Below are 23,919 nucleotides of genomic sequence, written 5' to 3'. Positions count from 1 at the left end.
TTTTTTCCCCAACTTGATTTATTCGGTTCCACCAAAAAGTTTTTGTGAGATGAGATGATTGATTGATTCTATACTGTGGCAAATGCTTTCCCAATTTTGGGAAAAAGTGCTTTTCAATTTTCAATCGTCACTTCATATGGTGATCTCATTGAAATAAGAGATAGATGAATGGGATAGGCTGATAAAGCGGCTATCCCTCTTTCCATTGAATGCACCTATTATTTGAAAAAATACAATTTCAATAAAATTATTTCATTAGCTACAAAGACTGATTGAAAGTTAATAGTTAATGTATCTGACTGCAATACTGAATAGCATATGCATCAAAACGAATAAAAATTTAAAAAACATAAAAAATATTTTACTACGTTGTATATTTATGAACTTTTACAAAACAATTAAATAAACATGTCAAAAATAAATAGATATATCTGAGATAAATCACAAAAATTTTGAAATTTGAAGGTATTTTTTTGATATTAAATAAAAAAACAATTAAATTGGTAATAGAAATATCTTTTCTATTCATCAGGCAGCAATTCTTGAACGATTTGAACCAATTCATTGAAATCAGGAATCAATTGGCAAGAATCAAACATTGAATCCAAATCTTCTTGGATTCCTTCGATACTTATATTATCTATTAAATTTTTTGTCTTTGCAAAGTGAATTAAATCTAATAAAATTTGCATTACGTAAATTTGAGTCACTGATTTACATTCTGGCAATAAAGAAATAAGGGTATCGAATATATCTTGGTCTATCATCTTTTTGTTGATTCCATTCAATCCAATTCGAATCATATGACGCCAAATATGAATACAAGGAATTTTTGATTCGAATTTGCTCTGAAGCAAGTTATTTATGACAGATTCGATCAAATCCGAACTTTGGATTCCTTCTAAAATGCTATTTGGTATTTCAATCTTTTGTTCAAAAAATTTATCAAAATATTTCATCATAAACATCAGAGCAGCAATAGATATTTTGTTCTCGGGATTCCGGCATGATTTGATAATAAAATCAAAATTTGCAAAAATTATGTCATTATTCCACGTTAAAGAGGCTAGAAACTGCAAGGCATATATAGAGATCTCTTGGTTAAATGGTTGTAATAGCGCATTTGTTCGAATAACCAAGTTTTGAAGCGAAATTTTATTTTCTTTAATAATTTTCTTTGATTTTCTAATGAAACACCTCAAGGATATCAAAAACTTGATATCAAAAACATTAGTATTAAAGATTTGTAGGTAAACAAGTAAAATAGCATCAAAATGAGCAGGAGAAGGTACATTTGAGTAATATAATAGTGTAAAAATGAAGCAACTAATAGACTCGTTGAATATTTTAGATTCTGCATCAGGTAAATTTGAAAATTGTTCCCAATCAATTTTTTGAAAGAAATCATTGGCAATTTGATGATTAAGGTATACTAAATTGATAAGTATTTGCAGTATTGAAAGTCGTATTTGTTGATTCTTGGCTGTAAATAAAACATCAAATAAAAAATCCATAAATTCATCGAAATATATAAGAGAATAGTCCAAATTTTTGGAATTTGAGCATAAAGCGATGAGGGTAAAAGCAGTTGGGATGATATTAGGAGGATATTCGTTTGAACCAACTATTTCCATGAATTTTTGAACTGCTGCTTTACTGTTTTCGCAATTTTCGAAATCATGCGCTGATACCGATCCACGAAATTCAATCATTTTGTCAGCAATGATTTGAAAAGGTGTTTCTGGAGTCAAATTTGCAAAAAAATCATAGTCTGGAACAACAACTCGACTTTTATCGATAGATTCAGGTTTGATTAAACTTCTATTCTGCATTTGTGATTCAATCAATGAATCAGATGCTTTAAATTCATCCATTTTTTCTAAAATTTAAAATTAAAAAGTGTCGCATTTTTCTAAAATTTTATAAATCTTCTCTTGATATATACTTGTAAATCTTTCTCCAAAAAAGTTATCGAATCCTCAGAAAATGGTCACTTTTCCATGGAAATTGGCTGAATAGCTCTCAAAAAATATTTTTGAATCACAAAAATTTAAATTCAGAAGAGGCCGATCACTTATGATTTTTTTCTCCAGAATGACATTCGACTTGAGCTGTGTTCCTGAAGAATTAAAAGAGACCGTTGCCATTGAAGATTGCATTTTTGGTCTCACACAAGAAAAGCTTCAAGAAGCAATTAAATATCTTTCCGGAAAGGGCGAAGAAGATCACGAATTTATCTACAACTGCATCAACAAGGCTGCTGAGACACATGCTGTTTCATTCAAGCTCTATGGCGACTTGTGGGCTGGATTAGGCTGGAAATTAGCCGCATATACAAATACAAGATTTTCAGACTATCTCCATCGCCGCGGTTTACATGACCAAACAATTTTCTCTTGGGAGGCAACAGCCAAAGAATACGAAGAGATCTATCCAAAAGATTCTCCACAGGCTGCCGTCTTAAACGAAGATGTTGACACACTCAAGAAGCTTTCTGGCAAGCAGGGAGCTTTAGATGGCACTGTTGAAATCAACAGCGTTGATTATAACCTTTTAGACCTTGCTGCTTTCTCTGCAAAGCCAAAGACATTCTATTACTTACTCTGCCGTCCAATGGAAGTCACCCGTAACACTGTTGAAGCAGCAATTATCGGTGGAAACCCAGAAATCATCGATTGGGTCAGAAAGAAAGGATTATCATTCGAATTAGCACAAGAAATTGCTATTGAGAATCATCGTAATGAGTTCTTATCAACACTTCTTCAACATTACGATCTAGAAAACTCTCATTCGATCAAAAAAGCAATTCTTTCTTTCAATACACAATTCTTCTGCTTCTTACTTGCAAAAGGTTACAACCTGAAGCCATTTGACCGCTTTTATACAACGCCTCTCATGGTTGCAGCTTCAATGAGACATAATCATTTGGTCAAGTACTTACTTAAGCACAATGACATCAACGCACAAACAACTACAGGAATTACAGCTCTTATGGAGGCCGCTGGAGCTGGAAGCTACGAATTGGTGAAATTCTTACTTGCCAACGGCGCAAACAAGGAATTAAAGGACTTTGAAGGTGAAGTAGCAGCCGATAGAACAAAGATACCAGCTATTAAGTCTTTATTATAAAAAATTCTCTCGTTTTTGTTTATATAAAATATTTTATTTATAAATTATATATTTGAGTTTACAATAAGTTTTTTAATACTAGAGCTAACAAATCGATAGTATATATAGTTACAAATCTTTGATTAATTTTCATTCATTTCAATATGACCTAACAAAATCTATGATTAAGATTCGGCGATTCATCTCATTGTATTCAAAGTAATAAGAGTATTTACTTTCATTATATTTAAAATGTTCACTTTATTAATAAAAATTAAACATAAGAAACAGTTGTATTCACCTTAATAACTATGATACATTATTATAGGCTTCTATATCTTGCATTTACTAAATAATTTTCGGCCATTTCAATTGTTATGGAGACAAATAAACATTACTAAATCTCAGCATGATTTTGCATTATAGTTGCTTTAGGATGTTTGAACAATTACAAATAAATCATTTTTGAATAATGAATGGAATAGTGATTCTAATTATAAAGAATTTGGAAATGCAATAAGATTCTAAATATATGATATAAAATGCATTTCATATAGTTATAAATTCTTTGGCAAATGCATAGAAGTCGAATTTCCATTTTTTAAAAAATGAATAATTTGAAAAAAATAAGATGTGAAGAATGAAAAAATAGTAAACTTCATTTCTATAATTAAATTAGATGTGTGAAATTAAGGATATCAATTTGGAAGAAAAGTGAGAAAATTCCTAAAATGTTATAGACCGAAAATAGATTTTTTCGGTTTTCTCTTCAAATAATTGAAAGAATGATACTATTATAGGTTTATTATATTATATAGCATATAATCATGCTATAGCCGAAAATTATAAGTTTTGAGAAGATTGAATATAACACAAATAAATTTGAATGTAAGTTAAATTGCTTGTTGTTTTTAATAGCTATTTAATGAGAAATCCAATATTGCAAAATTCAAATTGAATGATTGAAAGAACAGAAAAAGTCATTCTTTTCAATTTCGAATATGTTTCATTGTATTTATAATTATATGGCAAATAAGATATTTAAACTTGATTTTTGAAGGAAAATTCACAAAATTGAATAAATTCAAATAATTTTTATTCAAAAATAAACTAGTTATTTGCGTTTAATACTAATTATCTATTCAAACTACAAAGTTTGTAATTTAAAATATTTTGTGAGATCAGATTGAATTAATTCAAGGTTCTTTTCAATTAATATTAATGACCATATTACGCATTTTCGAACATTCTAAACCAAATATATAAAAATGGGAGACGAATGTTAAATTTGCTAGACATGGGGGAGTTGTCTGCAAAGTTTTAGCTCTTATCTCTAACAAAAAATTAATTTTTAAAAAAAGACCGAAACGTTTCACAGCGAGAAAAAAAATAAAAGGCAAGATAGAATTTTCTAGACATAAAGAAGTTGTTTACCGAGTTTTAGCTCTTATCTCTAACAAAAAATTAATTTTTAAAAAAAAGACCGAATACGTTTCACAGCGAGAAAAAATAAAAGGCAAGATAGAATTTTCTAGACATAAAGAAGTTGTCTACCAAGTGTCAGCTGTTACTTCTTCTCAATACTGATATAAAATAAAAATCTTTATTATTTATTTAACCTTTATTGTTTCATTAAACTTCATTTATTTTATATTATAGTTTTATTCTTTTAGCTACTTGTAAAATAATCTAATTTTATATCATCATTTTACCGGATTATTCTTCAGTACATCGATTGTGTATCTAAAATAATATCATTATCCTTATTCTGTTTTTTTCCAAAATTCTTTTAAATATCTTTTTTGGTTAGATTACTTTATACTTTTTACTTTTATTTTTTAATTTCAAAAAAAATTTGGTGATTGTTCTATACTGTTACAATGTGCATTATCATATTCTAATGAATTATTCATTACATACATTTAAAAAAACTTGTTAAAAATGAAATTAAAAAATTATGTTTATTATTACGCTGTGAATGTGTCAACAGCGGTCATGCCTGTATCTGTATCCCATATTTGCCACAACCTTTCTGTATCTGCATTTGTGTATTTCGGTTTCAGCTGATACATTTGATTTGGCGTGTAATTTGTTCCAGTTAATGGATTAATTGGGAGATCTTCATGCGGTGTGTTATTATTGTACTCCCAAATAAAGGCAGGAATAGCCTGAATGCTTTGGCAGCGCTCCAATGTCGGCCAGAATCTCTCAATCTTCCCATTTTGGTAGGGAGAATGAGAGTCTGTATGCCGCCATTGGACGCCCCAAAGATCAAGTAGATCTTGAAAGGCGCCCCTATTTTCAGTTAGTATACAAGTCTTGGGTATGGTGGCACTGCGCACCTCCTTACCCAATACTTGTGAATTTGACACTTTACAAAACCGTTAACGTATATTTTACAACATGAACGCAAAAACTAATTTAACCTTAAATATTTACAAAGCCGCCAACCACTTCACTAACGAACTCACTAATGTAAAAATAAACGTTCTCACTATCGTTCTCACTAACGACTTCACTAATGTTCTCATAAATTTTCCTCAATATCTTCATCATCAGTGTTAACCCTATTGTAGTCATACTTGAAGCCATAAACTTTCTCTAACTTCTTAACGTACAATTTACATAACTTACCTTCGTCATCGTATGGTTTAATGATATAACTATTTCTATCTTTATACACAGTCAATGAAAAGTCAACTGGTCTCGGATGTATTTGAAAGAACATGTTATGCTCAGGAAGGAAGAATAAATGTTTAAATGTATGTTTGTTATACTGTGGAATTCGAATGAGTTGCTTTTGTTCTGTCATTTACATCCAAATAAAAAATAAACTTAAAAATAAAATAAAAAATTAATGATATCACCACCCTCACACGTATGAAAACATAGCGCAAAAATAAATTTAGGTGAAGTGGTGAGATGTCACCTGTTTTTTCACCTCTTTTTTCACCCGTTGAATTCATTACTTTATAACTCTCTTCCTTTCTCCAACTCTTCTAACTTCTTCTAAGTTCAGCAATGTTGTCCTCATGAAGTTTAATCTTCCTTAATATACCTTCTCTATCTAATGGTTGCTTTATCTTTCTAAACTGAACTCTACCATCCTTCATAGTATGAACGTAAAAACCTTCTGGAATAGCTCCTGATTTAATGTATTCTACCAAAAATTTTTGTTTCATTGCTTCAGTGACTTTAGTCGTCATTTCAATCAAATAAAAATTTTAATATTAAATAAAAATAACGTTATTTTTTCAGTAAGGAAACGCAGGAGTTTTACGATTTATTTGAGGCGTGGGTTCTGGTTTAAATGTTGGAGTCGGTTTAGGAGTTGACTTTTGAACAGGAGTTTGTACTTCCATAGGTTCAGGAGTTTTGAAGGTTTTGCTTGTGAAGGCGTTGGTTTTGGCGAATGGTGTCGGAGTTTGTTTAACTTCAGCTACTTCAGTATTATTTATAACATTTGCTTTGTTTCTTTTCAACATCATTACTGCTCCTGCTGTAGCTAGCAAACCTAGTGGGAGACCATATTTTATATAAGGACTTGACCAAATGCTATTTTTGACAGGAGCTGGTGGAACACCTAACCTTGGTGAGACTGCTCTTTGCCATTGTGCAGCTCGTAAGAAATATTCAATAGGTGCTCCATAATCGTTTGGTAAAGTTTGTTTCATAGATGGTGAAGGTTCACGAGAGCTTGATGAAGAACTCATTTATAAGCTTTAAAAATAAACGTTCATCCTTTATTCCTCACTGTCGTCAGTTGCTAAGTTATAGTCATCTAATCTTATTATTGGGATTCCATTAGCACGCACCTGAATGGCAAAGCAACAATCCCTCATAAATCCAATAAGTGGCTTTGGTACGTTTTCAGTTGCTAGTTCAATAGGTCCTTTAACAGACAATTTGTATGTTATTGGAGCAGTAGATGTTTGACCTTGCTGGAAGCAAAAGTCCACTTCTGTTGGAAAACCACATAAGAAATGTGTGTTGTCATAGCTATCCCATTTATGTTCCACACTACCATCATCCACCAATGACCTCATAACATCTTCATTAAATCCTATCATATCATTGTTTGTATTGCAAGCGTTCGCAACCATTTCATAAAATACAGGTCCATATGATTTTTCAGGTTCTGCAGGCATATTTCCATAAGCTCCCATGGAAAGCTGAAGATATTTAAACTTAGGGTTCTCAAAATTAACATAATAGTTGTCTTTCTTTCTAAATAGTGCCCAAATACTTTTAACATTAATAGGCGTATAAGCTGCTGTAAATGTTGCACTTGAACTATCTGTATTCTTTGAGAATGAACCGTCCATAGGAATCCAATCCATAACTTTAACAGGAAAACATAAAGCCTCGTTTGTATAATGTTCTACAAGTTCTGTATAAATGTTAGGGTCTAAAGAGAATGACTTTGGATGAATGAAACATTCATTAAAATCCATCTTTGTTCGAAATAGTTGCTGGTTACAGTTGTAATAGTAACTGTTCCACTAGCTTCTACTGCCTTCGTTATCATAGTGAATGGTTCATTCCATGGAACAAATTTATTTGTCGGTGGATTTGAATCTGAAGCAAATGCAACTTTAAGAGTTGGATTGAAAGCAATGATATCATTTACAGATATAGATGTGCATTGTAAGGCGTCGCTACTGAACTTTACTTTAAGCTGAATGTTTCCTGCAAAAGCTGGAATAAATCGAATAGCTTCTAATGGAAGGAATCTTCTAACAGGAATTCTTAAACGAAGCTTAAAATCAAATGATTTTCCTGCTGTAATTGGACCACTAACAATTTGTCCTGTTCTGCATGTTCCCGAATGACTCCATACATCTTCATGTCGAGTCTTTGAGAAAACATCTACTTTCTTTATTTGTTCGGTAGTTTGTGAGTTTGAAGTTATATATGCTTCTTCTCTTGCGTTGTCTTGAGAATATACGATACGACCATTTGCAAGGATTTGATATCCAGCAACTGCATAGAAAGCGTCATCGAAACCAATCCAAAATCCTGGTGGGTTTGTTTTATTGGAACCTGAACCAATTTCTTTATCTGCAATAAATTGACCTTCCATTTTATACGTAATGAATGTATTGTAAAGGTCCAACATATTTTCACCAGGAGGTGAGAGATTGAATGTTACCCATGTGTTATCTTTAGCAGTTCCAGGTTGTGATGGAATCTTTGCGTCAGAATATTTTCTATTAGTGTCACCAATTTGAACTGCATTGTCTATGATATCGAAATATGAGCGAATCTGATGAATATGCTCTGCTGGAGTAAATTCGTTTAACTGTTCGTTCTGCATGTATTTACTTCAGATAAAAATATCTATTTACTTCATTATTCTCACTCTTCTTCTTGGTATTCGTGGTGGAAGTTGTTTCTTGACATTTTCAATGAACTGTACATTCTCTTTTGTCTCAACTTCTTTCACTGGCGGGTCAGGGTTCTTTGACTCGGTTTGTTTTTCAATGAAATTCACGAACTTTGCAATAAGCTCTTGGTTCGTTATTGAAAGAACATCTGGCTTCTTTTCTTCTTGTTCTATTGACTTTTCAGTTTGAACAGAAGGTTTTATATGGGCTTCGTGGGCTTCCCTTGCCATGCACCTTAATGTTGTCGCTCTCTGTATTCGCTAATGGAACCTTTCTTTTTCTTACGTATATTTTACCATCTTTACTCTGACTTACGTAATAGAAAGGATGTTGTATTCCTCTGCGTCATTTAATATAATAGACTCTCGCTCTGATTTTGACAAGCTCATTTTACATCGGTTAAAGTTTTAATTTAGTTTTTTATCTACAGTCAAATGACTCAGACAAGCCCTACGGACAAGACCCAAAGGTCATAGATGTTGAAGCATTGAAGAAAGAAATTCGCGAGCAAAATTTTATCCGAATGAAGGAACAAAAACAAGAACAAAAGCCAGAGAGACCAAAGAGAAAACTTAGTGAAAAACAACTAGCTGCATTAGCTGCTGGAAGACAAAAGAACCCACGTTTGCTGGCGAAGAAAGCTAGAGAAGAACAAAAAGCTAAAGAAGCTGAAGCAAAGAAAGAGTAAATGGTTTATTTTTATCCGAATTAAATGTATAGACAAATACCTTTATCTGTTGCGTTCAGTAGTGAAAACCCTGACGTCAAAATAAAGGGGAACAGAGTAACGTTTAAGTTTCCAACAGACTGGATTGTGAACATAAATGAAGAGAAGTACATTGGCATAACATCTATGTATATAACACGTGCTTTCAGAAAGGTTGACTTTATACTTCAAGTCGAGATAGAAAATGACGAACAGTCTTTAAGCGCCCAAAACATTCACATATACAAATACTTTAAAGACGATACAACATTGCAACAATGTATGATTTCATTTAATGAGATGTTCGAGAAAAGTTCAACATTGAAGTACAAACTTTACAGCCTTTACGTGAGTTTCTTGCACAACTGAAAGAAGAAGGAGTCAGCCACAACTTATAGACTTTCATTATGAATTTAATGAAAATGAAGATGGAACTCATGACTGTCAATTCATTGTATCTCACCATTCAATGAAGTCGCTAAAGAGAAAAAAAAATCCATTACGTATAAGATTTCAATCTCTGAACCAAGTGATGATTTCAAGAATGTTTTCAATTATGATGCAATGCTTCCGAGGAAAAATGAATTTTCAAAGATTGTAACACCTGGCATTTGGGATAGAAAGCAAGCAATACTTTACTCTAATATAGCCAAAGGCGTTGAAAATGAGTTCATTGGTCCATACAAGAACTTCACCACTTCCTAACCCTAAATACTATAAATTAACTGGCTTCAATCGTGAGTTTTGGATAGACATGTTCTCCACTCATGACCATAACTGCCCAGTGTTCTTACCTCCAGACCATAAAGACTGTCTCTACATTGAAGCACAACTCTTAAACTCTACCATCGCAGCAGTATTGTAAAATCTACGCTAGCTTTATTTTTATCACGAATGACCTCATTGCTGACAAAAATAAGCCGCTAGCGGCAAGGGCGAAGCCCATGACCTCAGAACTTCAACTTACGAATAAAGCTTGTTTTAGTCGTTATTGAAAAGTTGAACTTTTCAGCAAAGCAAGTTGACATGACTTACATAAGTCGAATGCAATCTCTTGACCATCATAAAGTGCTTTGTAAAGTTTCATTAAACTGAACTCAGAGTCTTTGTCACATGTTCCAACAGGTATGTGAATGTTTCTTATCTTCATTGTAATAGCATTGTATAGCTTCAGGAAACATTTCATTAGCGGTTAAAGCAATAACATCTTGCTTCACGCCTTTCATTCTGCAGTGAAATGCAACTTCATTTAAATCGTTTAGTGAGTAAGTCAATGTAGGTCTTCTTTCCACAAAAATATTGACTTGTATGCTAAACTTTGTTTTCCAGGTGTTATTTCTGCAAAGTCGCTATGAAATTGACCAAGGTTCTTTCCTATAAGTTCGCGACCATATCTCTTCTTAAACTCTGCTGCAAGCTTTGGGATGTCTTCATTATATAAGTGCATACTGTCGGTATCCTGGTAAAAGATTTGAAGTCCCATGTCCTCTGCAGTACAGAATACTTCATTCATAATACGTTTTGACATAGACAGAATATTAACACCAAGTGGACAGAAGTTAAAGTGTCTGCAAATGCTTTTCGTTAGCTTGAAAATAGTTTTATCTGAACCATCCAAACCTTCGAACTTCACTATATGGTTGTAATTTCTTATAGCATATCTTATAGCATCTTTGTCATTTACTATGGTTATTTTTGACTCAATAGGAGATAGAATAGTTTTGCCATAAATGCTGTTCAGAATGAGTTTTATAATTTCTTGTAAGGGTTTCCTTCTTTCTTATACTTTAACCTTAACTCAAAACTTCTTTACTTCATCTCTTATTCTCATATCTCTGTTTCCATCGTAATAGTATCCTTGCAACACTTCACATTTGACACCTTGATATTTCATGAGGTCTTGTAATGTTATATGGTCAACAAACATGAGACAGCAAGTGTTTGAACTTCTTGGAACGTTAAGTTCTGGATTTAGTTCAGGGTCGCAAACTATTAAATGAAAGTGTCTGGGTATACCAATCTCTGTTATCTTAATGAGAACAAAGAAGCCAGACATAAACTTTTCACCAATGGGTTCCTTTTGGTCATCATCGAATAAATGTCTCATGAGATACTCTGTGCTTAGCATCTCATCCTTCAATACTTTTGGAATTCCTTCTAAAGTATAAAGTCTTGCTATAGCTGAAGGATATAATGAAACAGTGTCGAAGTCAGCAATGAGTTTCTTTTTGCTCTTTTGTTTCATGTTATCTGACAACATACATCTTCCACCTTGAATGCATCTCGAAATAAATTCTCTTGGTTTATTTGAGAGGTCATAAAGATTTCCATTCGGGAAGTATACTCTGTTCTCAAACAATTTGTTAGCAATAGAACAAATACTAACGTAGTCATAAACGTTTAAATCAAACTCTTTCAATAAGTCATTGCGGAACTTTACAAAACCTTCTCTTAAAATTCTTACATCTTGTTTGCAGTAAAACGTGCTATATTTTTCTAAGTCGAAGTGGTTTTCATCTATTCTGCAACCTTTGATGGAATCTATGTTCTTCATAAATGTATCTGCATCATGGATAAACTTACATGCTTCAGAAATGACACCAGTTCTGTTGTCATTTGCTAACAAAACACTGCTGTAGTAGTTATATGGAAATACTTCTTTCGGTCCTGTTTGTAAGTTAAACATAGCAGGAAATAGTTTAAGCTTCTTATTTATAACACTGTAAGAGTCTTTTATAATAATTGCCCGTCCTTTATATAAGCCAGTTATTTGCATTGTTCGTGAACCTTTAATGATGGGAGTTCCTTTCACTTCTGTCATGTGTCTTAAGATGAAGTTTATGTCATAACTGAGGTTGTGAAAATATATTAAACTCTTGTCAGGAAGTCTTTCCAAAAATTCTGTTGCACAGTTTTGACCCCAAATGCTTTCACTAACTGAACCATCTTCACTGTCATAACAGATGTTAAAAGCTTTATGAAAGCCATCCGTACTACACTCAAAGTCAGCAAAGAAAACGTGCTCAGGTATGAATTTACATTTAGCTTTATTTACTTCTTTTGACTCTGCTTTCTTCTTCAGTTGTACACAATACTTTGGAGCATATGTCAAATCTTTAAATGGTGCAAGGTTCTGTTTATATAAGTCAGTAGTATATGTGAAAAGTTCTCCATAAGAAATAGGTTCGAAATATTTGCACTCCCACAATGTTTTCATAACATCCCATAGCGGTGTTGTTCTATCATAACGAACTACATATTTATCTTCTCTCTTTGTATATATTTTCATCTGTTTTTCAATGTTCATTCCACCACACTCCTTCAAGATTTCTATATAGTTTCGAATGAAGTATGTTGTCATTGGAAGTCTTTCATTTAGCATGTAGTGGTCTTCAACAAGAAGTAAGTCAATAGTTCGAACAGTTTCACATTCTTTTGGTATGTATCTCTTTATTTCATTATGTCTTGAGTCATTGAAATAACCAATGGTAACATTAAATGATATACCTGTTGCGTCAGAAATTTCTTGTACTTTACTTTGAGGAAAGTCTCTAACACGAATGACTTCTCTCATGTGGTCAATAGTTTCTTCATTTACTCCAGCCTGAATGCAAGCATAAACGAAGCAGTTATCTTCTGTCATAAGTGTTGCAGTTCTTTTGTTCAGTTCATTGAAGATTTGGTAGCGTTCAAGATTTATAGGTAATGTGCAAAGATACTTCCAGAACTGACCGCTTCTCTTCTTATAAAACTTCTTTTCACCATTATCTTTCCAAAAGCTTTCTATAAGTGCTGGGTTTCCTGTTTGCTTAAGAGCTTCCAAAATGGCTTTCTGGTCATTTGTCAGTGTGCTTTCATCTCTATATGGTCTCTTTTTTGGTTTGCCTTTCTTTACATCTGACATCGTTAAGCCTTCATATTCTGTTAAATCATACATCTTTATTCGGTAAGATTCTTTATGTTTGTCAAGAAGAAGTCATAGTGCATTTCAACAATACCTGCAGCATTTGCTTCTATCTCTGATATAAAGTTCTCCTTCAAGAGCTGATGTAGTAATGTTCCAATATTATTGAGGTTTAACGTAGAACATTCATACTTTCCACCAAGTTTATAACATACCATCCATCTCTGTTGTGAGTTTATTTTAATTTTCTCTAAGAGTCTCATGAAAACCTTACCAAAATGTTTGTGTAAGTAGTCTCTGTTTGGTTCATCTAAAGCTTCGATGTTAAAGTCAATGAGTCTATTGCCTGACTTCACATTCCTCTTCCTATTTTCTTCATCTTTCTTTAACCATCTCTCACCTTCTTTTGGTTTGTCGTCAATGGAACGAATGACATCGTTAGCTTTGCGAACTTGTTCTATAGCACTTTTAAACATCTCTCTTCTCTGTTGTTTCAGTGTGTCATCTCTCTTTCGTGTTTCACCAACGTTTGCATTTGTTATGTCAAACATTTCTCTTCTTACTTCATGAGGTATTGAACGTCTATGATATAAGTCAATAGCAACGTCATTTAAAGGAAATGCTCTTGCATGGACTTCGTCCTCGCCGCGTTGCGGCTTTATGAACTCATGAATTCTATCATAACTTATTGCACCATTATAGTCTTTAATGAAGTCAGCGAGTGCCTTTTTGTTTGTTGTGTAATGCTTTGCAACATCTATATTAGCTTCTGTAAGAAGTTGTTTTATTTCCGAGTGTTCTAACTTAGACAACTTCCGATACATCTTTAGTAGGAAATAAAAAAAATATTTTTTGAAAAATTAGATTAGATTTTTTTTAAGTTATTTTTCAAAATAATTTAATATTTTTATTTTAATGAAACACATGCAAGATTGCAAGTTCTTTTCATACAATGCTCTCGCTACTGCCATCAAGAATGAGTTCAATGGTGCTTCAAACGTCAATGTTATCTTTAACAAGAAGTTTGTGAAAGAATCTAAGTTCGGTCAGTATGTCAGACCATTAGCTATTGTCATTGACCGCAAACGTTATACTTCACAAGAGTTAGCAGTAGTTTTGAAACAAAAGGGTTTCTTCGTGAATGTCAAAGATACTCATTATATACTATTATAAAGAACTCCAACATTGACTTCTTCAGTATTGCTTTAAATCTTTCCGAACAGAAAGAATATAAGAAGGGTGAAATAAATGTGAAATATTATTCTTCATCTCTGAAAACAATAACGAACAAAGATGTTATACAAAAGTTCTTACCAAAGGTTGAAGAAGCTTCTATTGACATTGACGAAGGAAGTGAAATGGTTGAAGAAATTGACCCTGAAGCTATTTAAGCAAAAATATATTTTTGGTGAAGAGGTGAGATGTCACCTGTTTTTTCACCTCATTCTCTCTTCGTTAATGTTGTCGTGACTTCTTCGTTAATGTTGTCGTGACTTCATTCTTCCTCTTTGAAGTTGTCGAAATATTCTGTTATTTTTTCCTTCAGTAATGTTAAGTCTTCTTTGAAGGTAAGTATTGTGCAACCTTTGATGTCATAGTGTGTTTGAGGAAGAGTATTTTTGACAATTTCCTTTATTTGCTCATTCGGTGTCATTGAAATCGGTAAGTTTTCACGATAGAACCAGTTTCTGTCAGATTTGTAAATCTTAGCAAGGTCATAAAAGCTTTTGTTGTTTCTTCTGACTAAATGCAACATAACCATATCTTTATCTTCTTCATTCTCCATCTCTTCAGCGTAAATCATATACTTATAACTCTTTTCCTTTCCTTTTGGTACTGAACGTGGTATTCTTTTCTGTATGCTTTTGTCTTTGGATTCAATGACTTCATCTTTTGCTTGAAGTTTCTTTTCCATCTCTCCACGTTCTGCTTTATATAGTTCATCTAACATCATGAAAATATAACAAGCATAACGAGGTGAAGCCCACATTGCAACTGCATTTACTAAAAGTCTATGAACATAATAACCTTTCAAACCAGGAGCCAAATTCTTGCGATTTTCGTACGGAATCTCTTCCCTCGGTTTTCCGAGGGAAGCAATCATATGAGGAAATTCTTCTAAAAGTTCTTTTGCCTGTTGGTTTTCAAACCAATGATATGCTTGCTTTGTAGAACGAAGAGCGTTCATTATACTTTGCATTTGATACATATCATCTTTGACTGAACGAATGAGACGTAACTGTTTGTTATACTGTATGTATTCGTATTCTTCATTTATGGCTTCATGAACGATAGCAGTTGTTGTGTTCTCTGATGTTGACATATCTGTTCTTACATACAGGATAAAAAAATAAATAAAATAAAACTAACTTTATTTTTTCTATCTTTCACAAAAGACCAAAAATAAACGCTTTACATGTATTTTTCAGCAACTTCGTCAAATAATTTTATAGCTTTATCTATCTCATCTACTTCAAACGTTTCTTTACCTTTTATGGGAGCACCATACATTTTCTCAAACTTTTCAAGTAGTTCTGTTTCAGCAGCTCTCATATCATTAACGAACACAACCTTGACTCTATTGACTGTACTGTCATATCTTAGAGTTATATTATATGTCCTTCCTATCTTATATCTTTTTGTGTTGAAGTCCTTCGGTTTCTGAACGATGTAAAGTAAGCCTTCACTGCAACGTTCCGTATCGAATGAACCATAAGTTATGAAGTTATATCCAACAACTGGGTCAATCCATAACAAAACTATTGGTATAAGACTTTTGTCGATGAGATATGCTGTAGTTCCATAGAATTTTACTGATATCATAAGCTCAGGATTTCTTGTCAAAATTTTCTGAGTTGAAGCAATTCTAACCCAGTCCTGCGGTCTCTTTCCAGATGGAGATATAATGTCTGACAAAGAATATTTGTTGTATTTCTTTGAGTATCTTACGTTTAAATCACCTATTCTAACCACTTTGGTGTCATTGTCTATCTTTCCAACTGTTTCAAACTCAATGTTTGTCATTTCTTTCTTTAAGTCTGCATAGTCGTTTCTCATTCTTTCTATCTCTTTGACGGAGTAGTTATATTTCCTCATTGCTGCTTTACATTTAGAACATTGCGGATTCATTTTTGCGTTATACATTGAAATTTGACCTGCTAGAACAACTAAGGCGTCAATGGTTTTCTTTAACTCAAAAGTTGTTGGTTTTATCTGTTCATTCCATACCTTACCTCTTCTATCTTTATCTCTTATTTCCCATACACATTCAGCAACTAATGAAACAAAGTTGTCGAATGCCTTAAACTCCCCAGATTTATATATGTCAGAGATGTTCTTATATACCATGTCGCAATCTTTGTCCATAACTTTATGGTTGCAATGATATCCTAGAAACTCATAGTTTACTTTACGTATGAACTTCTTTATTTCTACTGAGTCAGTTGGTTTCACTTCTATTTCATCGAATTCATGAATAGTGAGCTTTTGTTGTTGGATTTCAGGCAATTTGGGTAAATGGTCAATAATATCCTGCATGTCATAAAGATACTGTTCATTTGTTTCATCTTTCGCACTACAGTCTAAATTACTTGTTAAAAGTTCTTGCTTAATTCTTTGTATTTCTGTCTCAAAAGTATATGAAGAAGGAATGAAGCTTTTCATCTCTACTAACATAGATGTTGGATTCATAACTAAAGAGTTTGGTGAAGTTGTTGTGGACAGAGTCCCGCCGTTCGCGGCTTGAAGTGTTGTAGAACCTATTGTTGAAATCATATCTTTACATACAAGATAAAAATTTTTCTTAGAAAAAAATTAGCGTTATTTTTCTTTCATAAGGAAATGTCAAAAATTCATGATTTTCGAGAGTTTTAGACCATGTTAGAAAAGTGGTTAGAAAACGTGTTAGATCTAACATTCTAACATAAATAAAGTTTATGACAAAAATAAATGGTACCATTAATGATATCATGACTGTTCTCATTCATGTCTGATTTACATCCAACGAAAAAGTTTAGAAGAATTTTCTTATTCTTTCTGGCATGTTTTTATCTTTCCAGTACTCCCGCTCTAATGGTCCCAGATGAGTTGGTTTAGATTCTCTCAAGTTCTTAGATGGTATAACATCTTCAACGCCTCCTTCATATCTTACTTTATAAGTGTCATCGTTTATGTTGTAGTCAAGTATTTCAATAACCACTCCTCGCTTTGCTTCGTCAATGGTTTCAGCAAGTTTGCCATTACTACTTTCGACTAATTTATGACGAGGGTAAAATGCTATGGAGTCGTCAGCAGCTTTTATAAGATATCCATTACCTTGCGTAGAGTCTACGATATAATAATTTCGACTTAACCTTAAACGTTTCTTTGTCAACGGTTTGTCGTCAAGAACTACACGAACTTTTGTACCAGGAATGAGAGTAAATTGTGTTGAATTTCTGATATTTTGTGTTTGACTTCGTTTCTTTTGTATATACTTTTCTTCTTGTTGTTGTGTCATTGAATTTGGTGTATGTCCTGTTGTAGAATGTGTTGAGGAATTATATACTTCGAGAAAATGTTTCATTGTTTCTTCGGTAAAGTCTCGCTCTTGATTTAAATCTCTGAGAGTCCTTATGAAGCGGTTAATGATACCGAGTATGTTATGGTTATGGTCTTCAGTAGTGTAGTGAGTTATGTTATGCTTAATGAGAAATTCTGTGATTTCATTGCTGAGGTATGCACTGTCTTGGTCTGATGTTAAAGTACTTGGGTTATGTTCTGCTACAAACTTTTGTAAAACTCTTAACACTTCACGAGTTCCTTTATTTCTCATTATATACGCAAAAGCTTTACGAGTGTTAACATTTATGAAGATGAGGAATGGTTTATGACCACATTTTCTGCTTTGAATGAGAGTGTCAAATTGGTATGCGTCAGGAGTGTTGGAGTAAATTGGTAAAAAGTAGTCGTAAGGGTTTATTTTTGTTTGATGTACAACATTTTTGTCAAAGAACCTTTTCACTTCAGCTCTGTTAGTAAATCCCCGACTCTTTGCAGCTTCATTGAATTTCTTAAATGACCTCCATGGATGTTGTTCGAATACTTCTTTCAAGCTCATTTATGTAAAGTTAAAGATTTTAACCAACTCGTATCCAAGCGTGCATTGTTATATAAGGAGGCATATAATCTTTTCCATTACCTGCTGGGTCTGTAATACCAGCTACAACATGTGTATGATTTCCTGCAGTTCCACAGAAAATACCTGTGCTAACATCTACTGGGTCAGTTGAAATATCATATCTATGCATTCCCTGTCTATCCGAACCCGCTGCAAGATTTGTATAACCTCTTTTTGTTATTGAATGTGAATGGTTTCCTTCCACAGATGTTCTTCCACTGAACCTATGCATATGTGAAGGAAGGTTTTCAATACCTATTTTCTTTGAACCTCCCATCTTCATTGACTGCGTATTAGTGTAGAATGGAAAACTGTCAACTATTTCATACCATCTACCACCAAATAAAGTGTTTGGATTTATTGGATTCATAGACGTATAAACAGCTCCTATAGGATATATTAAATCATATATGCTCATAACTCTATAAACATATTCTAAAGAACTTATGTCATTAAATACCATTTGGAATGTATCTCCCGGATGAAATGTTGCATTTGTTCCACTTTTATAATGTAATGTTAGTTCAATAGAATTATCCAAGAAAAATTCAAAAGTATCTGGTTGAAGACCTCTAACAAATTCAAATGGAGTTGATGGTTCACCATTTATAATTTCTGTTGTAAATGTCATTGTATCTGGTTTCGAAAATTTCTTTGTTAGTTCTGCATCCACATAAGTTTTGTCAGCTTTCTTATCTAACATTGCTGGTAGTTCATATGCTTCAAAGTTTCTGGCATGATCTTCGGTATTCCTGCAACTCTTATCTAAATTGTTTAGTGTATCTTTTACGCTTGTACTTGGATTTTCTAATGGTGCACTTGAACAAGGTCAAAGTTCAATATTATGTCGTCTGCTCTAACAGTAGTGAAGGATTTATGTGTATGGTTCTTGTCGGCTTTCTTGTCATATAAATCTTGAGCAGTGAATTTAATATTATGTTCATCCTTCATTGAATAAACATCTTTACATCTAATGTTTTCATCGTCGTTATGTCGTTCATCCGATGTTAAACCTTGTGGAAAGTTAGGAGGTTTACATATAATGCATCCCACCAGTTTCTTCAACCGTTCCTTCAATCTTTCTATACCAACAGTTGTAAAACTTGTATGTGTATGGTTCTTGTCTGCTTTCTTATAACATTGCTGGTAGTTCATGGGTTTCAAAGTTTCTGACATGACTTTCAATGTTCATACATTTAACTATTTAAGGAGTTTAGTGGTATCTTTTACGCTTGTACTTGGATTTTCTAATGGTGCACTTGAACCAAGGTCAAAGTTCAATATTATGTCGTCTGCTCTAACAGTAGTGAAGGATTTATGTGTATGGTTCTTGTCGGCTTTACTGTCTAAAGAAGTTTGAAGTTCATTTATATCGGAGATGTTGTGTTTATGAGATTTCAAAACTTTGTTCATTGCTTCGAGTTCAACTTTGTCAGCTTTACTTTTAATAGCATCTTCAAACGTTATTTTTGACTTAACTCTCAAAGTAATCTTGGTTCAACTAATACACCTTTAACAGAGAAAGTAGAGGCATAAATTTCATCGTTATAACTAAATGCTTCTTGTGCTTTACCTGTGTCATAATGTACAGTACAGCTTATGTCATAACCTTTAGCACGAATGTATTTATATCTTCTTTCATTAACATCTCAGTGCTTATTTGTTATTCTGTGTTAATATCCATGGTAGTCCGTTATAATCTGTTTCGTCTGAAGTTATATAATGAACGTGGTTTTTAATCTGCTTTTCGGCTAATTTCTCATTAACATCATTCACTTCTAATTCAACTCTTCCGCCAGAACTCTTATTATCATTAATCTTTTTCATTAATTCGGTAATTACGTCATAAAGACTATATTCTGTTTTCGGTTTTGTAAATAATGAGTCAAAATTTCTTTTTCATCATTACATCGCTGACATTAATGATATCACCAATTCCTTTTTCATTTATTCTCTTCATTAGTTCTGCAATAATGACGAATATATAATCTGTTAATTTATTCTCTTCATCGAGGGTTATAGAATGTTTTGAAATTGAATCATTAACTCCTCTAAATAAATCAATAACTTCAGGATACACGTTTTTAATGTCTTGAATAACCCGACCAGTATCCTCGCCACTATGTGGCTCTGAGCCCGTTGGGCTCTGTTGTTCATGTTCTTCGTTCCCGTCGTTACGTGGTTTTATATCTCTAACCATCATCAACGCAGCCATAACCGGAGGGTTTGTTGCTATCTGTTCGAAAATCCGTCGTTATGTATGGTATATCTAAATAATTTCTTTGTGTTTGTTAAAAACATTTGAACAAGTCTTTTAAAACCATCTACAAAATTTCCTGTTTCACCTAATGTTCTTGCAGCATTTACAAGCTCACCCATTCCCGCTTTTGACCCCAAAAACGTCCATATTGCATTTATTTCACTCTGTATAGTTGTCCATTCAGCGAAACTAATACCTGCATTCGCTAAGCTGAAAATGAACTCAGTGGATCGAACTTAATTCCACCTTCTTTTTTCAATTTCAACGAACTCACTAACATGAGATTTTAAGTATTCTTTCGTTAAAATTGTTTTCCCCGATGTTATGTCATTAACGAAACTATCACCGTCAAAAGTTAACGAATTCAATTTCGTCGTTGATGCTTTTATTTCATACACCGCTTTATCATAGTTTTTGGCTCACCTTCTTTAGAAGCATATGAAACATTAATGAATGAATTATATGTATTCGTGAATGAGTTAAAATCAATGATTTTCATTAATGACGCCTTTAATGATTCATTAACTGTTGAATCCCTTAAAACAATTACTGAACTGTCATGGGCTTCGCCCTGGTCGCTTCGGTCTGAAAGACCTTCAGGACTCAAAGAGTCGTTTGCGACTTTATGAAAGGTACACTGCAAACCGTCGAGTTTGGATCAAATGCTGTAGTTGGTGCAGGAATATTAATGATATAAGTCATTAAATCATTAAGTGACGTAAATAATGTTGTCGTTTTTGATTTAATTTCTTTAGCATCTGTTATATACGGTAATTTTATTTCTGTAGTTTCTGAATTAAAGATATTCGCTAAAATGTTTTGTAAACTGTTTTGAACAGCAGTATAAATCGTTGAATCCGGAACTCTTACGATTTCACCATCCTTAATAAAAGGCATTGCACATGGTGTAGTGCTTGGGTCAAATATTTCGGGATTATAATTCAACATATATTCTAACGCTTCATGAACAGACTTATATACTGTTGTGTCGTTTTTCATGACAACTTCACCATTTACAATGAATGGCATAGTACATGGAGTTAAAATAGGGTCAAACTTTTCATAGTCCTTCCATGTTATGTATTTCTCGGTATTTCCATCAGAAATAACAATATATTTGTCAGTAAGTGTGAGAGAGTATTGACCAAAATATAAACGTTTAGCTCTGTCAGCTTCATACGCATATGCAGCAATAGTCATATTTTAATGAGAATAAAATGTTGTTCTATTTGCAAAGTACAGACCCAAACGAATACGGGACAGTAAAGCTTCAAACAAACTTAGGTCTTCAGAATGAGCCACTTGCATTCAGAGTTGTTGACTTCAATACTATCGCTTCATTCGTTTAACAGATGAAACAGATTTCATGGAGCTTGAAATAGATGGAAAGAAGCACGAAATAAGATTTCACAATAATGTAGAATATAAGATGGAAACATTAGCTGGAGTGTTAAATGCGCTCATAAATACTACAATAAACAAGGATAACGAAGAAAACTTAATGAATGTTAAACTTATTGCAGGAGTTTTGAAGTTCAGTTATGCAAAGGAGTTTAAGATAACACGAATGAGTCATAGAGTTCAATTGCTTCTGGGTGCATACCATATGACATTTCCTTTGAAAAGTGTTGACAAAACGATTGAGATGAAATCTGTTCCATACGTATGTTATGGTAATTGTTTATACATTGAGTCAAAAATAGCTAATGTCACAGGTATTTCAGGAGTTAATAGTAAAGGTTCAGTAGAATATAAATCCTTCTGTTATGCAGTCAATTCAATGTTCATTCCAAACGTTCCTGTCATAGCAACTCATTTAGGTAAATGGGTTCGCATTAGTCCTCATAATTTGAAAGACATGCAATTCAGACTTGTTGACTTTCAAGGCGAGCCTGTAGAACTGAAGGCACCAGTGCGAATGACTGTTGAAGTTGACTTTTTAGAAAATATTAAATGCAACAGCTTACAAGAGAACTCAGAGCTAAAAATATAAAGTATGAATGTTATGTATTAGGTCATGAACTTTGGTTGTTGCTGTTTGATGAAACAAATGAATTAGTTATGTCAGTCAAGAGAACAGAAAAAGGCGTCAAAGGCGCCGAGCGCAAAGCGCTATATTGTGTTAGTGAAAACTGCACCAAGTCAATAAGATTAGGTTTGCATTATGAAGATGAGTTCGATACTGTTGAAGAAGTTTTGGACAGATATTACAAATTGCTTTAATTTACTAAAACATATTTCAAACAAAGTTTATATTCTGTTGAAAGTTTTGTATATTCATTCGAATATTTATACTTAAACTCAACTCCTGTAGTTCCTGGTGTTTCAATGATGCGGATGTTACCTATTTTCATGAATGGTGGCGTTTGACCACAGCATTCAATTTCAGGGTCGAGATAGTCAATGACACATTGTTTCCCTGTTATTCGTGATATAACATTTTCAAGGTCCTCCTTTGTTAAAATTATTTGGTTCTTGCTTATAAGATTTACCAAAAGCTTCTTATCGTCTTTGAGTAAAATTGTTTGGTATAACTGAAGAAGGTAATGGTCTACGTTATCTGAAGGATTTGTTTGAACATTTGTGTAAGGGTTGTCGTTGGCTTCTCTTGAAAGAACTTGGTCCAGTGGTGGATACTCTAACTTAACATCTGATGTAGCGTTAGCGTTTGAAGCTGAGTTTAAATTCACGGATTTCAGTTCTGGTTCTTTTTCTTTCAAACACTCTGAACTATAGTTCTTTATGACAATATTGTTTGTCGTTCGTGAGTCAACATTTGATGTTGGTTCAATTGGAACATTAACGGCACCAGCTAAGATGGATTTGCTTCTCATTTCATATAGAATAAAAACCTTTTATATGTATGAAATGAACAATATACTCGACAAGGGTTTGAATGTAAAGCTAACGAATGAAAATATTGTTGAATTCACTGAGACAGGTGCTGTGTATAAAGATGTAGAACTACTGAACAAAAGAGCTAAGGGAAGAAGCAGGAACATGAACAAAGGGTGGAAGCCTATAAAAATTTATGTCAATGATGGCTCAGGAGGTTCAAACATAAAGTATGCAGAAAGTTATAGAGTTTATGCGCTAAAAGGTGAAAAGCCTTCATTTAAGAACAGCTATTCTAACGCATATCCTCAAAAGTTAACGGATGGGGAAGTGGATGATATGAATGACAGCAAAAATATTAACAGAAATGGCGACAGAGATGCATGGAATTTGTTTACCATCAGTCAATTGAAGGTTAAACTTTAAAACAATGTTGGTCGTTCCCATGGAATATTTTTGACTTTAATGGTATTAGTCATGATATGAATCTCAAGGTATGAACGAGGAGAGATGAGAGACTTATATGCTTCCCAAATTTCTTCAAAAGGTAATGTTATACCT

At 33.2% G+C, this 23,919-nt stretch overlaps 11 protein-coding genes and 2 pseudogenes across 13 annotated transcripts, besides 4 other annotated features; 2 read left to right on the top strand and 11 right to left on the bottom strand.

Moving 5' to 3' along the window:
• Positions 1–96: 96 nt before the first annotated feature.
• TVAGG3_0146530 (armadillo (ARM) repeat-containing protein family) lies at positions 97–1,874 on the bottom strand (the record flags this gene model as incomplete). The annotated part of the gene is made up of 1 exon (XM_001300078.2): positions 522–1,874. The coding sequence occupies one exon, from the start codon at positions 1,872–1,874 to the stop codon at positions 522–524; it is 1,353 nt and encodes a 450-aa protein (XP_001300079.1).
• A 197-nt stretch (positions 1,875–2,071) lies between these two features.
• On the top strand, positions 2,072–3,251 carry TVAGG3_0146520 (myotrophin family; the record flags this gene model as incomplete). Its single annotated transcript, XM_001300079.1, has 1 exon — positions 2,095–3,129. One exon carries the CDS (start codon positions 2,095–2,097, stop codon positions 3,127–3,129), a length of 1,035 nt encoding a protein of 344 aa, XP_001300080.1.
• A 590-nt stretch (positions 3,252–3,841) lies between these two features.
• Positions 3,842–4,678: a mobile genetic element.
• Positions 3,842–4,678: a terminal%2Cinverted (terminal inverted repeat of Banshee-A1 transposon ID:TVAGG3_0146510).
• A 733-nt stretch (positions 4,679–5,411) lies between these two features.
• Positions 5,412–6,091: a terminal%2Cinverted (terminal inverted repeat of Maverick-1C transposon ID:TVAGG3_0146380).
• Positions 5,412–23,919: part of a mobile genetic element that runs on past the window's edge.
• TVAGG3_0146500 (kinase C-related family) lies at positions 6,363–6,596 on the bottom strand (the record flags this gene model as incomplete). Its single annotated transcript, XM_051224506.1, has 1 exon — positions 6,363–6,596. One exon carries the CDS (start codon positions 6,594–6,596, stop codon positions 6,363–6,365), a length of 234 nt encoding a protein of 77 aa, XP_051109492.1.
• On the bottom strand, positions 6,852–7,211 carry TVAGG3_0146490 (uncharacterized protein; the record flags this gene model as incomplete). Its single annotated transcript, XM_051224505.1, has 1 exon — positions 6,852–7,211. The coding sequence occupies one exon, from the start codon at positions 7,209–7,211 to the stop codon at positions 6,852–6,854; it is 360 nt and encodes a 119-aa protein (XP_051109491.1).
• TVAGG3_0146480 (uncharacterized protein) lies at positions 7,953–8,425 on the bottom strand (the record flags this gene model as incomplete). Its single annotated transcript, XM_051224504.1, has 1 exon — positions 7,953–8,425. A coding segment is annotated over one exon (473 nt), but the record flags the coding sequence as incomplete, so codon positions are not given.
• Positions 8,456–8,642, bottom strand: TVAGG3_0146470 (annotated as a pseudogene). The gene has a single exon. A coding segment is annotated over exon 1 (187 nt).
• TVAGG3_0146460 (organellar and viral DNA polymerase type B) lies at positions 11,603–12,418 on the bottom strand (the record flags this gene model as incomplete). The annotated part of the gene is made up of 1 exon (XM_051224503.1): positions 11,603–12,418. A coding segment is annotated over one exon (816 nt), but the record flags the coding sequence as incomplete, so codon positions are not given.
• TVAGG3_0146450 lies at positions 13,086–13,929 on the bottom strand (annotated as a pseudogene). The gene has a single exon. A coding segment is annotated over exon 1 (844 nt).
• TVAGG3_0146440 (KilA, N-terminal/APSES-type HTH, DNA-binding family) lies at positions 14,690–15,293 on the bottom strand (the record flags this gene model as incomplete). The annotated part of the gene is made up of 1 exon (XM_051224502.1): positions 14,690–15,293. A coding segment is annotated over one exon (604 nt), but the record flags the coding sequence as incomplete, so codon positions are not given.
• On the bottom strand, positions 15,518–16,879 carry TVAGG3_0146430 (organellar and viral DNA polymerase type B; the record flags this gene model as incomplete). Its single annotated transcript, XM_051224501.1, has 1 exon — positions 15,518–16,879. The coding sequence occupies one exon, from the start codon at positions 16,877–16,879 to the stop codon at positions 15,518–15,520; it is 1,362 nt and encodes a 453-aa protein (XP_051109487.1).
• Positions 17,118–17,669, bottom strand: TVAGG3_0146420 (integrase core domain containing protein family; the record flags this gene model as incomplete). The annotated part of the gene is made up of 1 exon (XM_051224500.1): positions 17,118–17,669. One exon carries the CDS (start codon positions 17,667–17,669, stop codon positions 17,118–17,120), a length of 552 nt encoding a protein of 183 aa, XP_051109486.1.
• Positions 18,223–18,633, bottom strand: TVAGG3_0146410 (ATP binding; the record flags this gene model as incomplete). Its single annotated transcript, XM_051224499.1, has 1 exon — positions 18,223–18,633. One exon carries the CDS (start codon positions 18,631–18,633, stop codon positions 18,223–18,225), a length of 411 nt encoding a protein of 136 aa, XP_051109485.1.
• TVAGG3_0146400 (uncharacterized protein) lies at positions 21,953–22,516 on the top strand (the record flags this gene model as incomplete). Its single annotated transcript, XM_051224498.1, has 1 exon — positions 21,953–22,516. One exon carries the CDS (start codon positions 21,953–21,955, stop codon positions 22,514–22,516), a length of 564 nt encoding a protein of 187 aa, XP_051109484.1.

The sequence above is a fragment of the Trichomonas vaginalis genome, chromosome IV (assembly GCF_026262505.1).
Source record: "Trichomonas vaginalis G3 chromosome IV, whole genome shotgun sequence".
Taxonomy (NCBI): Eukaryota; Parabasalia; order Trichomonadida; family Trichomonadidae; genus Trichomonas; species Trichomonas vaginalis.
The sequence above is the reverse complement of the archived record's forward strand: the minus strand, read 5'-3'. Positions and strand labels throughout refer to the sequence as shown.